A 14,846-nucleotide genomic window follows, 5' to 3' on the forward strand; every position below is an offset into this window, starting at 1 on the left:
GGCAGCGGGTTCGGGTTATTTTCGGAGGTCGAAGGCAGGGCGGGCAGGCGTCAGCCCAGCAGGTATTTCCACGGGGAAAATTCCTGCTTGGATCGCTGCTGCTTTGGGGAGCCCGTACGATTTTCCCGGAGCTTCCACCTTTCTGTGGAGAACGAGCTGGGGAACAGGGGGCAGGAGAGGGAGGAGGCTGAATAACTGAACCATGTGCTCGCTGGGACGTCCCTCCGATAGCAGGAACTAGCAACTTTTCCCAGTCTCAAGGCTGCTAAAAACCCCCTCGTGTCCCTTTGATCTCTCCTGGGAGTCCAGGGTGCCAGCAGAGGCCAATGCCTTCTTCAGCTGTCTCCTATACAAATCCCTCTGGCAGGTACTAATGTGTTTACTTAGGTGCGCACGGTTCCCAGCGCTGGGGGAACAAAACGTTTCTCACACGGCTGGAAGCGCCCGACCCCACCAGCCCAACTGGGAAACAGCTTTGCCGGCGGGACGGCGCGGCGGAGGCCGGCCGCGGGAGGGGACAGGCGGGGCTCGCTGCGGCTCCCCGCGCCCGTGGCTGAAAGAAATGCGCCCCCGAATAACGCTCTGGCTGCCGGTTGCTGTCCCGCAGGGGGGCCCAGGCGTCGACTCGGCGGTCTGCGGGGCACTGGGCCATTTTTGGGGGAGGTGCGGGGTGCTGGCCGAGGGCGCTCCGCAGGGCCGGGGACGGGTACGGCGAGGCGTGTCAGGTGGGCCCCCAACACCGCTCACCCCCCGGCCCGGTAAATTTTACGGTTCCGGTCGGATTTTCTTTGCTTAAATATGGGGGTTGGAAAGAGATAGCACGTTCCGCAAATGGTCCCCACATGGGATTGAATCCCTCCACCAATAGGTGCGGCACGGCAACTGCTGCGGAGCGGGGACGGTTGGGGTGAGCAACACTGTTTAAAGAGGTCCTGACACGTTCACCATTTTCTCTCTGCCCGTCCACAGGAGCAGGCAAGGTCCGATGCTCAAGCTGTTTCCCGTTTTCCGGACTTGAGCCTCCTGAAATGCAGCATTATTTTCCTTCCCCCCCCCCCCCCGCCCCCAGCCAGCCTTGTAGTTTGTGTTTTCTCTCCCCTTTCTTTAGTTTCACTCGCCTACTGCACTTTTGCAAATTTGTTTTGAGATCACTTTACCAGAGGAGCCGGGAGCTCTTAAGGGATACTAATTACAGATTTTTTTTTCTTCCTGACAGGCTTTTCCATCCATTCTTCCCCTTCCCCCAAAATATGTAAGGGGAAAGGAAACAAATTTTCCTAAGTCCTCAAAGACTTTTGGGAAAAGGCACGTTTTCCAACAACCCCAGCCCTGCTGGATTAAGAGTTAAAACTGAGCTAAAGCTCTGCACGCCGGCAGAGCGGGACGGAGGGGGCTGGCATTGTGCACCGGGATATCCACAGTGCGTGCTTGAAGAGAAACCCCTGAAAGCTGAGCAGAACCGCAACCGGCACTTTAAAGATCAAGTTTATTTGTGCGCAAAACATAAATCTGTAAACAGGTCTATTTTAGCCAGCGCAAATGTGGTAAATAAAAAGGTGTGAGTGTGTGTCTGCACACCACAGCCCAGCGAAGAGTTCAAGTTACCGTCGAGCAGAGCCTTCCGACGGCCGGCTTCTTAGGAAAAAAATAGGGAACTGCCCCGTCTTAGACGTGGCCCAACTACACTCCAACCTGCACCTCGGAGCGGCAGAAGCCTGAAATCCTGAGCTTTCCCTTTCCTGTAACTTTACTCCATTATCAACGCTGTGCTTTTCCTACAGTATTCATTTCAAAGGGGGTTCCCCCCGTTTATGGCCCCAAATAAACCGAAGCAGTGCAGATGTAGCCTTCCCCAGCCTTTAGATAATTATGCATCCGCTCGCAGGAAGCAAGGTGTGTGCATGGGATTTTTTTAGGAAAAGTTTCAGCCTAGGAGTGGAAATCTACCTTTTGGGGTTTGGGGGGCGGGAAGGAGCAGATCGGGTCGCCCCGGCAGCCACTACCGGCCGCACTCCGCCTCGCCCGGGCGGCTGGGACGGCTTTCCAGCCGTGTGCGCTGGGGAGATGCTTGCCTGCCCGCCTTGCTCACTTGAAGAGCGGCTCCTTGAGACAACCGGTTCGCCATGCCCGCCGCATTACCTCTTCCCGGAGAGAGGCTAGTTGTAGACGGCTTTTTCCTGGGCACACAGACTGGCTCCGTAGAGTTTGAACCGCTGCTGGGTCACTTGCTCTCCGTTTGAGTTAACCTAGGTCACATAATTTTATTCCCAGGTAGGGAAGGTTTCCTTTGCCTTCTCATAATATTTTCCTCAACTACAAAAGCCACCTGGATGAAACCAAAGGATTCCTGCGCGTTAGCAAATGCCTGTTAAATGGCTTCATTACCACTCTAATGACCCTCGCACCGCTCCGCTCAGCTACTGCTGCGGCTGGAGCTCTGCAAAGCTTTTGTCCCCGACTTGTGTAAAGTTACTTAGGGATTGCGGGGTTAGAAATTTTACACTTCCAGGAGGGGTTTGTTGCACTGGCAGCTGGGACGCATCTGTAACGGTACAAGTTTGCCTGAAAGCAGAAAATTAGCAAGCCCGAGGCACTGCTCGACTGTTGTGTCTCTAGCAGCACCAGGTCACACGAGCAGGAGAAGGAATGGGAAGGGGATTTGTCTCGGAGCAAACACGTACACTTTTCTTTTGTCAGTACCTTTCCCTGTGGCCCGATCCAACAGCACTGAAATCCGGGTTTCCCCCCTCCCTGGCACTCCTGGCCACAGGTAGATGTGCATTTTTTGTCTCTCGGTTTGTAAATTTAGACGGTTGGTGACACAAGTTTAATTCCAGGACAAAGCACTCCTCAACATAAACGAGCAAATCTTAGGTCTGAAGGGACGCGTAAATTGCTTCAGGTTAGACCTGGCCCACAGGCTGCGGGGAATAAATATAGGCAAGTAGACACTGTAGGTGCTATGGAGGGGCTCTACGCTAACCCCCCTGCGGGGAGAGCCGGTGCCCCTCCCGCGGCAGCCTGTGATGGGAGCGTAGGGACGAGGAACGGCTCTGCAGGAAATGTCAGCGGTTCGTGCGCGCCCACTGCCCCTCTTTCTCTTTCCATACCAAAACTGCAAATTCCCAGACTTGATTTAAACTCCGGAGATGTGGCAAACGAGTTGTGGGGAGGTCGGTCATTACAGAAGTGCCCAGCTCACGACTCTCCAAAGGAGCAGCGCGGAGCAAATTGTCTCCTGGGGACTAGAGGGGGCTTGCCCAGACAGCCCCCAGTAGGGGATGTGGTGGGATATGCTAATAAAGACTGGCCGCTGCGGACCAGCCTCCCTTTACATGTATATATAAGGGCCCCCCGCATCAGCCGAAGGACATTTCGTCTCAGGTCGCTAATTACTGAGGAAATTGCCTCAGCGCCTCGCCGAGAGCCCGTGGCTGCTGGCCCACACTGACGCCTCTGCGGCAAGGATGGAGGTGATGGACAGCTGCCAGTTCTCCCCGTCCGAACTCTTCTATGACAGCTCCTGCCTCTCCTCCCCGGAGGGCGAGTTCCCCGAGGATTTTGAGCCCAGGGACCTGCCTCCCTTCGGCGCCCCCGAGCCCCCCGAGCCCGCCTGCTCCGAGGAAGAAGAGCATGTCCGAGCTCCCACTGGCCACCACCAGGCCGGCCACTGCCTCATGTGGGCTTGCAAAGCCTGCAAGAGAAAATCCACCACAATGGACCGGCGGAAGGCGGCCACCATGAGGGAGAGGAGGAGGCTGAAGAAAGTGAACCAGGCTTTTGAGACCCTGAAGAGATGCACCACTGCCAACCCCAACCAAAGACTCCCCAAAGTTGAGATCCTGAGAAACGCCATCAGATACATCGAGAGCCTCCAGGAGCTCTTGAGGGAACAGGTAGAAAACTACTATCATCTGCCGGGACAGAGCTGCTCCGAACCGACCAGCCCCACTTCCAGCTGCTCCGATGGGATGGTAAGAGAGAGGCAGAACTGATGGGGCTGTGGGGACCCCAGGAAGGCCCGCGGGCAGGTCCCCCTCACCCTCGCGTCCGGTCCCATGGGTGTGGGACGGGCCGAACGCAGCCAGACATCAGGAGAAGGTGGACGGTTTGCGTTAAAACAGGCCCCTTGTCAGATGTAACACTGAGCGTGCACACGGGCTTGCCGGGGATGCGGGGGGGTGGGGGGGGCGGTAATGCTGCCGGGGGCACCCAGCAAGCTCCCGGGGGCTCGTCCTCGTCGTTCCCCCCAGCTTAGCGCGGCGCGCAGACGGGTAAGGGGGGCGCAGGGGGAGACGCTGCCGCAGCGGCAGCCTGGCCGGGGCGCCGCTGTCCCGCTCCCTCGCGGGCGCCGGGACTCCCTCCCCGCCGGGCCTTAAGGCCCTTTCCCCCGTGGGGAGCACTCCACTGGCCCGGGGGTGAGGGCGGCCGGGCCGGCACTCGCCCCTCGCTGTCTTGCAGGCCGACTGCGGCAGCCCCGTCTGGTCGGCGAGAGGCAGCAGCTTCGACGCCGTTTACTGCCCCGAGATGGCCCACGGTAAGCCCGACCCGCCGGCAGCCGCGGGCGCCGGGGGTGCAGGCGGGGGCCCGGGGGCCGCCCCGCTCCCCGCGGCCCCTGGGGAGGGCAGCGCAGAACCCGGCCGTAACTCGCTGCCGTCCCCGGCCGCAGGGTACGGCGCCGAGCAGAGCAGCACCCTGTCCAGCCTGGACTGCCTCTCCAGCATCGTGGACCGCCTCTCCCCGGCGGAGGAGCCGGGGCTGCCCCTTCGCGACGCCGACTCCCTCTCGCCCAGCGCCAGCATCGACTCGGGGCCGGGGACGCCCGGGACGCCGCCGCCCCGACGGACCTACCAGGCGCTATGAGGGGCCCGGGGAGGACGGTACCCCCGCGCCTGCCGCCGCCTCCGGCGCCGCTGCCCTCCTGCCGGGGCCGCCCCCCTCGCCCGGCCGCGTCCTGCAAACGCTCCTCGGGCGAGGGGGGCCGCGCCGGCGCCGCTTGGCCCGCCTCCCTCCAGGGCTGGGGGCGAAGCGCCCCGGCCCGGGGTTCCCCCCGGGGCAGCCAGACCCGGAGGCTCGGGGCACACGCGCTACGCTGGAAACCCCGCTGCAAATAAAACGTGCTGTACGAGAGCTGTCTGGCCTGCTGGTTCTTTAAGTGGATGCCCGGGTGTTGGGGAGGGCAGCGAGACCCGGCTGCGGGGAGTCCGCCAGCATCCGTGTGCGGCCCCGGCCGCGGCCCCTGCCGGCACGGGGGGGACCCGTCCCATCGCGGCGGGGCCGGGCCAGGGCATGCGGCGGCTTGGCCGGGCTGGGGCCTGGGAGCTTGTTTCTCCCGTCACCAGTGGGTGTTAGAATTCTGAGACCGCTCATGGAGGGACAGAAATGTGGAGGGTCAAATTCTCCGTCCATTCCTGTACTGCTATGGGCAGTTTCCTTTACTTTCTGCCAGAGTACAAGTAGTATTTCAGCCATATTCCCTTTTTTACTTTTTCTCCTTCTTGTCAGAGACCTTGTTTCTTTCTCTGAGTATGAAGATGGAACACTTATGGCCCTAAAATTGCATGGTGACTCTCCTTTGTAAAATGTCTGTATGATCTAGCTCAGATACTCTGTTGGGGAATTTTACTCTCAGTCACTCTTGGGGCTCTAGCAGAGACAAATTTAGTAAAGTTAGTAAGAACAAACCACAAGTACCTCTTTCACAGTCCACAAGGTACATTTCACAATATTCAGATTCCTAATGAATTTGGTCCCACCAGCCAGGATGAAAATTCATTACTGTATTTACGTGGGTCTAGAAATAGCCAGGTCAAGTCTTCATGAGCTTCAGAGTTAACAAGTATTTCCTTCCAGGCACTAAATCTAAGTCTTTCTACCATGAAAAATTTCCAGCCCTTTGCACTGCTCCAGTTGTAATCCAAAACTTTTCTAGCCCTACCCCCCCCTCCCCCCCCCCCCCAAAAAAAAAAAAAAAAAAAAAAAAGATATGTGGAGAGATGGGGAGATGGGCTCCTTCAGTGCACCCAGAAATGTCTCCTATGATAAACACTCTGTTTGGGAAGGGATATACACCTCGCTAATGTGGGTAAGGATGTATTTGCCATTTGTGTTTATGTTGTTAGCACTGGGTGGCCAAGAGGCCTGGCAGTGGTATTTCACCTCTGATAAATCTTTCACTTGAACCCAGCCCAGCTTAGTCACATTGCCAAAAGTTGCCACCTGACTGCTCTTTGGCAGCATTCCTGACCTGAGGATGAAGGAAGCCCAGCACGCTGAGGGGACATGTCCCCCCACAAAGGGCTACAGAGGAAACGAGGTGGCACCTACCTGCCTGAGCTGCTCAGCTGGGCCGTGGGCGTCTGTGCTGCTGACACAGGGCAAGGCCAGCCTGCCCCTCCTGCGCGGCTGCTCTCAGAATCACTTTCTGCCCAGAGCTGTGTAACCTTGAGGGAAGTGTTTTCTTTTCCCGCAGAGTAATTCAGGAGGAGTCTTTTCCAGAACGGGCCTTCTGTGGATATAGATAGGTCCCAAGTAATCATCAAGCAGAAAAAGTGGTTTGGAAACCCTAGACTGAGGTTGTGCAGAGTTACCAACAAGGTATTTGCACACTTTTGTCATTACAGATGCTTCAGGGGTATGCAAGTGTCTGAGCGCTGAGAGTCTTCCCTGGTTATGGGCGATCGATCGCTTCCTAAGCCTTCTGTTCATAGAAATCCTCATGCACAACTCTGAACATTACTGGTTTTATTAATTATTTCTCACACATTGCTGCAGTGCTTGCTCCTCTCAACCAAAATACCATCCCAAGGCTACCGCTTATGGCCAGGATCTAATACAGTGCGGATTATTTTAAACGATGGTTTAAAATGAGCTAAGCTGGGGAACTTTCAGCATTTTGTTCTGCACTCTGCTGACCTTGGCAAGTGATCTCCGGTGAAGTATGCAGAGTAACACTAGCAAATCACATGTTGGTAATGTACACCTCTCTTTGGCTGGCAGGCATTTTGAGAGTTGCAAAAAGGTCAATACTTACAAGAAGTAGCTTTTCAGAGAGTGAGAAGTATCCCGTCTGCAGATGTTTGTCCACAGCCTCCTCAGTCCTACTAGACTAGATTACAATCTGTGGGTTTTGTTATACACATATAGGAAACAAACTCTTAATTACAGGACATTTATAAACAAAGCTCCCATGAGCCAAAATGTGTGGTAATCCTTGGAAGGAATGGAAGTTAACTTCATGAAACTGCTTTTAATCCATGAATTGGGAAGAACAAGGTGTAAAAGGCTGCTGTCCTAGGAGATACGCTGTTGTGGTCAGATTTAGCACATTTAATAACAAAAATTATGTATGAAAAAAAAATTATATAATATATACATATAGAATATAATATATAAAACAGCACACATATTATAAAAGCAATAATAATAATAATAATAATAATAATAGGAAATGCAAAGAAAGATTTGTATTCTATGTAACACATGTTCATTTAAGGAAGGCTGTGCTCACAAATACATGAGAAGATGTTGGTTCAAAACACCTGAGCTCCACTCCTGTCCACTCTGGCCACCTGGCTGAGTGCTGCAGGCTCCAGGACAGCTTGCAGTGATCTCACAGGCAGGCAGGCAGAGGGATGTCTTGTAGTAGCAGAATAACGTAACACACAAGCTGCAAGTTTTCTGTCACTCTCTGCAATGAAGGGCATAATTCTGTGCAATTTTAAAAATACAATTCATGTTATATTTTAATTTACCTCTGAAAATCATGCTTTTTTGGCTTATATTCTGACTGAGGGAGGCAGCTGTGCGTGTGTGTGCGTGTGTGTGCGCGCGTGTGTGCGCGTGTGTGTGCGCATGTGTGTGCGTGCGTGTGCGTGTGTGAGAAGAGGTGCTTGTATCTTTTCTTTTTGTTCAGAAATGAAGAAGAGATCTCCAGTGAAATACATATTTTAAACTCAGACCAAAAGGCCAACTGTAGATTACAAAACTAACAAAGGAACCTAGTAAAGATCTCTTGAATATAACATCAAGACAAAAGTCCTGTGTGCTTTATGTTTGTATTTATGAGTTACTTGTGCAGAAAGCCACTAATTTTCCCTGTAAGAAAACATTAACCTCTTCTCCTGCGGTAAGACTTAAAAGTGATAAACTTTCAGTAATTAGTTCTTGGAGGCTGAAAGGTCTTGATTCTTACTGTTTGTCAAAATATGCCTAGAAACACCCCACATTCATGGCTGCATTTCAGGGGAAATTCAGTGCCACCGTCTTCCCAGCTCAGCCTGCTTGTCAGGAACAGTCAAACTTAGCAACAGCAGGCAGTTTACTCCTCCCCACCCCAGACCTTTTCCCTCCCCTCCTCCTCCTCCTCCTCCACAGGACCTTGACTCGCTCATCAGTTCCCCTTACTCCTCTCAGCTGGACCTTGGGGTCCCACAGGAGGACCTGCAGCTGGCCAGCTGATGACTGCTGACCTTTGGCAGGCTCTGCACAGCCTATCAGCCTTACAGCTGGCCACAACTGCCTTCCTGGCAACTAAAGACCTAATGAGCTTGGCCAGCTGGAGACTGGGCTGGGATCCTGCTAGCTAATTTGACCTTGTGTGAGGGGTGGAGGAGTTCACCCCCAAATGTGGAGGTGGTGAGCAGTGCATCTGTCTGTGTGCTGCCCTGGGGTGTCAGGGCCAGGCTTCTCCTGCAGCCAACTGGATTAGTGAAATAAGTAAAAAATGAGACTGCAGAGCTGTTCTTTGTATGCTTTATTTGAGTTTTCTGTTGGGTGTTAGCTCAGGCTTTGCTAGTGGCCTTTGCCTTCACTACATCTCATGCTGTTTTCTCCATTCAGCCCAAGAGATACACCCCTCTATCAGACAAGGGCTGGACTGAGGGAGTTATTCTCCTTCCCAAACACAGTATGATATTTGTTTTCTTCATTCAGCAGGTGCCCCGCTTTCCTTCCTCCAGGAGGTTATGCACCCTGGATGCTCATGGACTGCGTGCCAGGCCCACTGTACTGCCAGAGTCCAGCTACTTTCTCAAAGGTCTTCTGCTTTCTGCTCCCAGAGCAGCTGATGGGCACCATCCAGTCCTGGAGCCTGGTTTCGTTTTGAGCTTTAGTAACATTATGGGTTGCCTGGCAATCTGCTGGAAGATGTTGGTTGCTGTGATGCCAAAGTCTTTGCTCAGCTGAGCTTGAAGAGGGTGATAGTGGGCATGATATATGAGGGTCAGTAAGCCCAGTGAGAGGTCAGAAATGTAGTTCAATGTCTGTATTAAATCAAGTGCATTTGAACCTGATAGTCTCCGAGAGGCTTTCAAACCTGCAATAACAGCAGAGGAATAAATGTGTGAATTTTATCTTTATTTCTCTGATCTTCTATGAATATATGTTTTTGAAGTGATATTATTTCCTGGTTTAAAAATCTATATAACATGTATGCTAAGTAAAAATTAAATCCTATAAAGAAGACATAAAAGTTTTAACTTTGATTTTTTTTTTTTTTTTTTTTTTTTTTGAAGTGCCAAATCCTACCACTTGCAGCAGGACTCAGCTACCTAGCAAAGACTCAGGAACCTGACAAAGGTCTGGCTGTAGTGTAGAACTCAAGCTGGTGTGCCTATAATACATTATAAGGAGCCAAACTGTGTATTAAATCAGGTTTGAATTCAGCCTATTGTCTTTAATTGTTTGATTCCACATAATTTATTAAATGAATACATTAATAACTCCTTAATTAGTGGTGAGCAAACAATGACTATAACTTCAGTCACACCTGTGTATAGCTCAGTGCAAAGACCTCATTAGCAAATGCACCCCTGCTCCAGCAAAGAGATTCATTTTTTTTAGAATGGAATTATTTGGGTCTGCTGAAAACTTTCTGTTCCACTCATTTCCATGTTTTAAGTAACCATATATGCAAGATGTTGTGGGTTTCTCTTTTTTATTTACTAGCATGAAAAATTACTAATTTGTTTGTTTTCCTGTCCACTTTTGTGATGCTTTGAAGGAAAACTAAAACAATCGGTATTTCTATTGTGAAAAGTATTTATTTCTACAACTGCTTTTTTGGAACATCTTAAAATTGAGCTGATAGTGCAATTCTAAATCTTGCTGCCTGACTGCTTTGAAAAGCAGAGGAGGAAATCTATGTGCTGGTCATGCTGAAGGTGCATCCAAAGTATATGTCTGAAATCCCTCCCTCAAATCCCTGAAATCCCTGCCTTTATAGACAGTAGACATTACAGCAAAAACTCTTTCTCAGATTTAACTGAATTATCTCAGTGACTAGAGGTTTCTCATCAATTATCTCAGTAGCTTTAAAAATATTAAAACCCCTCAGAGGTAGTCGGAGTAGAGTTACTCAGGGAGGTGAGTGCCTTTGTGCTGGTCCTCACTGTCATAATTCTCTTTTTGTTGGCTAGTATCAAGCTGTTACTAGGAGCAGGCCACCAAACTCCCTTCTCCCCTGGGTGAATGCCTGTTGAAGACTGTCATTTTGGTCCTATGACTCCTGGGTTTCATGAAAGTTGTGTCTCAAACAAGCAGCCGGGAGTCCTTCAAGCCTCTTTTTCTCAGGTGTATATAATGCTCGGAAGTGCTAAATGTTAATTGTTTAACTGCAAAGCTGCTGCAAATGAGTGAGCACCATTTTCCTGGGCACCGGCAAGACCTCAGTACTGAAGACTTGAGCAGCCCTTAAGTACTAAGGTTTGAGTTCATAATCCCTGTATGATTAAAGGGGGATTTTTCTGGGCCTTGTCTTGAGTTTAAGCATCCACCCTTATTTTCCTTGTGACCTCTATGAGAGAACTACTGGGTTACAGTGTAGTGCAGGAGTTTGCTCTTGGGTGACTTGCTCAGGAAGATGCATCCCATGGAGGTGTGTCCCATGCAGTGGGAAAGGGGACACCTTGGTAATCTGAAGCTGTTTGGTTGTTGGAAACATGAATGGCTTAATAACCAGTTTTGGAGAAAGTGAGTCTTGTAAATTGGGAATTCCCTGCAGAAGATGTACCTGGTGACAGTAAAAAGGGCTCCTGCTAAAGCCAAGAAAGGTAAGTACCGAAAGCTGGGAGGCCAGTTGTCACATGTTTGTATATGTAGCTACTCAGTGTGAAGTAAAAGGGTGGTGACTCTGGGCAACTGGGAAAAAGTTTAATAACTCTAAAATCCCCCATGCCAAGCATGATGTAGAAGGGAAACCAAGTAAACATGGGCTGAGACAGCTGTATCCTACCAGTGCCTGAAATGCACATTTTTCACGGGGTACAAATTTCTCGCATTTTTTTTTTTCCTGGGTGAAATGCAAAAATGACTGAACTTTGAAATACGAAACTTGTTATTTCTAAACTTCCTAACAAGTAGGACAGTGAAAGCTCCTTTTAGAAAAGTGCTCATGAAATTGGACTTCCCAAGCAGAAGTGGTCTGCTCTGAGGGGTGTCCCAACATGTCTGCCTCCCATAACCCATGTTCCCATCTCTCTCTTTTATGTGGGGAAAAAAGGACTATGCCCTCCCCCCCAAAGTATTTATTTTGGTGTATACTCTTGCTTTACTACATTGTTTCAGCACTACCATACTTCCTTACATTCCTATTTATAAAACAAATAGTCCTATTTTTATTACTGGGTTTTATTCTCTATTTTTTTCATTTATAAAAAGTTTTATTGTTTATAAACAATGTATGTGGTTGTAAGAATAAGTTTGAATGCCATTTTAGTTTAATACGTATGGAAACAAATCTTTGTTTTCATGCAAACATTTAATCGGAAATAATGCATTATAAAGTACAGGTAGACAGCTAAGTTTATTATTGCCTCAACTCCACTGAAACCCCTGGAGTTTCACCAGGAACAGATTTGGGACAGAAGGCCTCGAATATAATTACAATATATTCATTGTCTCATGCCTCAGAAATGGACTGTTTATGTGCCAAGCTGTAAACTGATATTCATGATGACTGAAGCCTGAACAATGTTAAAATATCCAGACACTCTGCTTCAAACCCTCTGGTATCCAAAACTGCTCCTTTCCTCTCGAAAGGAGGGGGTTACTGCTGCTGAGGGTAAACAAGGGCAGGGGCACAGCTTTAGTACTCGAGCCGAAATAAGGACTAACTAGCCTGGCTGATGCTGAGGCTTAACAGCAGAGAGCCGGTGGCCAGGGTGCTGCCTGGGACCCTCCCCACCAGCTCTGTCCTCCTGCTCCTGCGGCAGAAGCTTCCCAAGCTGATCCTTTCAGCTCAGCAGTCAGGAGATTAGCTGTGCTGCCCCCCAAACCCCCATTTTTAGAGGGATTTTTCTTTAAATGAAAACTGCAGTGGAAAATTGCTTTTTATTGCAATTATGACGGATACAGCGGTTCACACGGCTTGCAGCATGCTTGAGAGCCAGGGCCCACGCTCTGTTCACACACTATGGAATATCAAGTACAATCATATTTTCTGTTTTATTTGGCCATGATTTCCAGAAGCAGAAGACTGAAATTATGCTCACAATAACTGCAGTGATTTTTTGACTGTCTTGAATGCCAATCAACTCTTATGGAATAGCAGGATAGGTAGTAAGTGCAAGGAATTCTTGAAGAGCTTTTTCTCTGGAGCCTATTTTTTATTTTTATTTTTTTAAAACCCAACTTTTCCCATCTGTGTAGTTAAAAGTAGAGTATAGTCGGAGAGAAAATCTTACTGAACATATGATAAAACTATTCACATCTTAAAAACAATTTCTCAGCTCATTAATAAGATATCAGTGTGTATCAGATCTTAGAGTAAGATGTGACCAAGATTATTATTACGTCCTTTGGAACCAGTGGAAATACCTATGCGCAGGCATACCGTATATATGCAAGTTTTAGCAAGTTCAAGGCTTAAAAGTAGAGGTGAGGAGGTCCTTCTTTATGGTTTGGGGAAAGGAAGAGAAACAGTATAAGTATTACCAGATTAGTTATGTAAACTGACATAGGACTTAACTTTGGAGATTGGTCATCCTATGCTTGACTGAGTCTTTAACCCCCAGTTAATTTTTATCATATATAATCCTGGTATGTTAGACATGGGTGTCCATAGTGTCTCTGGCAAAATCTTTCCACAGTAGCTTTATTATATCACTGCAATCATTGTGGAAAGCTCAGAAGCTTCGCTAGGGAAGTTAGAGGCTCATGGCAGACTGACCCTGCAAGGGTGAGGTTCTGCATCTTTTAAGTACCTGAGAAGCTCTGTTTGATTCTGATCTTGAAGGTCACTTGGTCAAAAGCTGTGAGCAGCACCTACAACTCTTCTTCCTCTAATTCCAGAAAGAAATTTGTGTTTTATGACTGCTTTTGTGTTCCTGTTTCTTGTTTCCTTTAGAAAAAGAGAAAAGCACTGTGTAACCTGGCTGAAAATGTGGGTTATCTGACAGCTGCCTGGACTGTAAGAATTAGAGCAGCAAACAAGCATTACTCCAACGTTAAGTAGTGGTGGGGCTTGGCCGAGCCTTCCGTCACATACAGCATGAGGTCACTGAGCTGCTCCACACAATGGGCCTTCCCCGCTGTCGCCCTGTAGCGAATGCACACCTGGGGTGGGGGTTTCAAGCTGTAGCAATTCAGTCTGCTTGGAATACACCCGTGTTGCCTTTTAAAATGTCCCAGGAAACCTGCAACACTTGATACATCATATTCGATGGGTCAGTGCAGTCCTGAGATGGTGGGCTCCGCTCCAAGGACTATGTGCAGTGGGTTTTCCTACCCAGATAATTCAAAATTTTCCGATGACGTGCCTGCTGATGTCGGTGCAGGTCGGCGTGGCAGACTTGCAGACCTGGGGCTCTAATTTAGAGCTGAAATTGGGGAGAAGAGCTTCTAGATTAATTTTGACACTGTAATTCTCCCACTGTGGTTAAATGAAATGAAACTGGTAAGAGAACAGAAAAAAACCCAATCTGTATTGGAAGCATATGCTGTACAGCCCAGCCAAATGTGACTCGGATAGCTGTAGCCTGAAAATTGGACTTTATAAGCATAACACTGATCTGGCAGAAAGTGTAATGCAGCAGTACTTATAAAACTAAAAACAGTTCTGGAGCACCTGGACATAAGAGTACGATAATCTGTTTCCTTTTGGTCTTCATAAAAGTGCCCACCTTTAAGTGACACCAGACAATTGTGTGAGATTTCACTCCCTCCAGCCTGCAGAGAAGACTGCTGCAGCTGAGGCCCTTTTGGGTGCAGGAATTCAAAGCTGAAGAATCCTTTTTCCAGTGGGATTATTCTTTTTATAAAGCTCTGTGTGTGTGCTGGAAAAGCAATTTATTTTGTCACTAACATGGGATAAAGCATCATTATGCTACTCAGCTGTCACTGGGGAGTATTTAGAAATGGTAAGTCTATTTTGGTCCCAGTAGTAGTTCTAATCATGGCAAAAATGCTTCTAGTCTGAATAATTAGGAAGTGCAGGCTGAGGTCTGATTTTTCGCCCCTTGCCCCACCTCGCCCCAAAAAAGTTCTAAAATTTAAGGGGCAGATTTTCTAAGGAATGTAGGATTAAAAAAAAATAATCCTGTTTCTCTAAAATATTGAAGTGCAGAATTTTAAATATATGACTTAAAAAAAATCAACTGTACTATTTAAAGCTTTGAAATTTATAGGAGTTAGGCACTTTTCAAAATCCTATGGCATGCGAAGGCTCAAATTCTCCAGTGGGATTAGGTGTTTAAATATATTTGAGAACCAGACTGCAGAGCCACAAGGAGAGGTTAGGGATCCCAGTGCCAAGTGCATTTCTTAGCTTTATAGGATGCTGTAAATATGGCGAAATTAATGATGTACAGTGAGGCACCTGGGCCCCAGTGTCGTGTCTGGGAATACAT

At 48.9% G+C, this 14,846-nt stretch overlaps 1 protein-coding gene across 1 annotated transcript; it reads left to right on the top strand.

The window, feature by feature from the left end:
- The first annotated feature begins 3,434 nt into the window (after window positions 1-3,434).
- Window positions 3,435-5,000, top strand: MYF5 (myogenic factor 5). Its single transcript, XM_055712319.1, has 3 exons — window positions 3,435-3,974; window positions 4,462-4,537; window positions 4,670-5,000. The coding sequence occupies exons 1-3, from the start codon at window positions 3,468-3,470 to the stop codon at window positions 4,861-4,863; spliced, it is 777 nt and encodes a 258-aa protein (XP_055568294.1). The 5' UTR covers window positions 3,435-3,467; the 3' UTR covers window positions 4,864-5,000.
- The last annotated feature ends 9,846 nt before the right edge of the window (window positions 5,001-14,846 follow it).

This window comes from Falco cherrug, chromosome 5 (genome assembly GCF_023634085.1).
Source record: "Falco cherrug isolate bFalChe1 chromosome 5, bFalChe1.pri, whole genome shotgun sequence".
NCBI classification, from domain to species: domain Eukaryota; kingdom Metazoa; phylum Chordata; class Aves; order Falconiformes; family Falconidae; genus Falco; species Falco cherrug.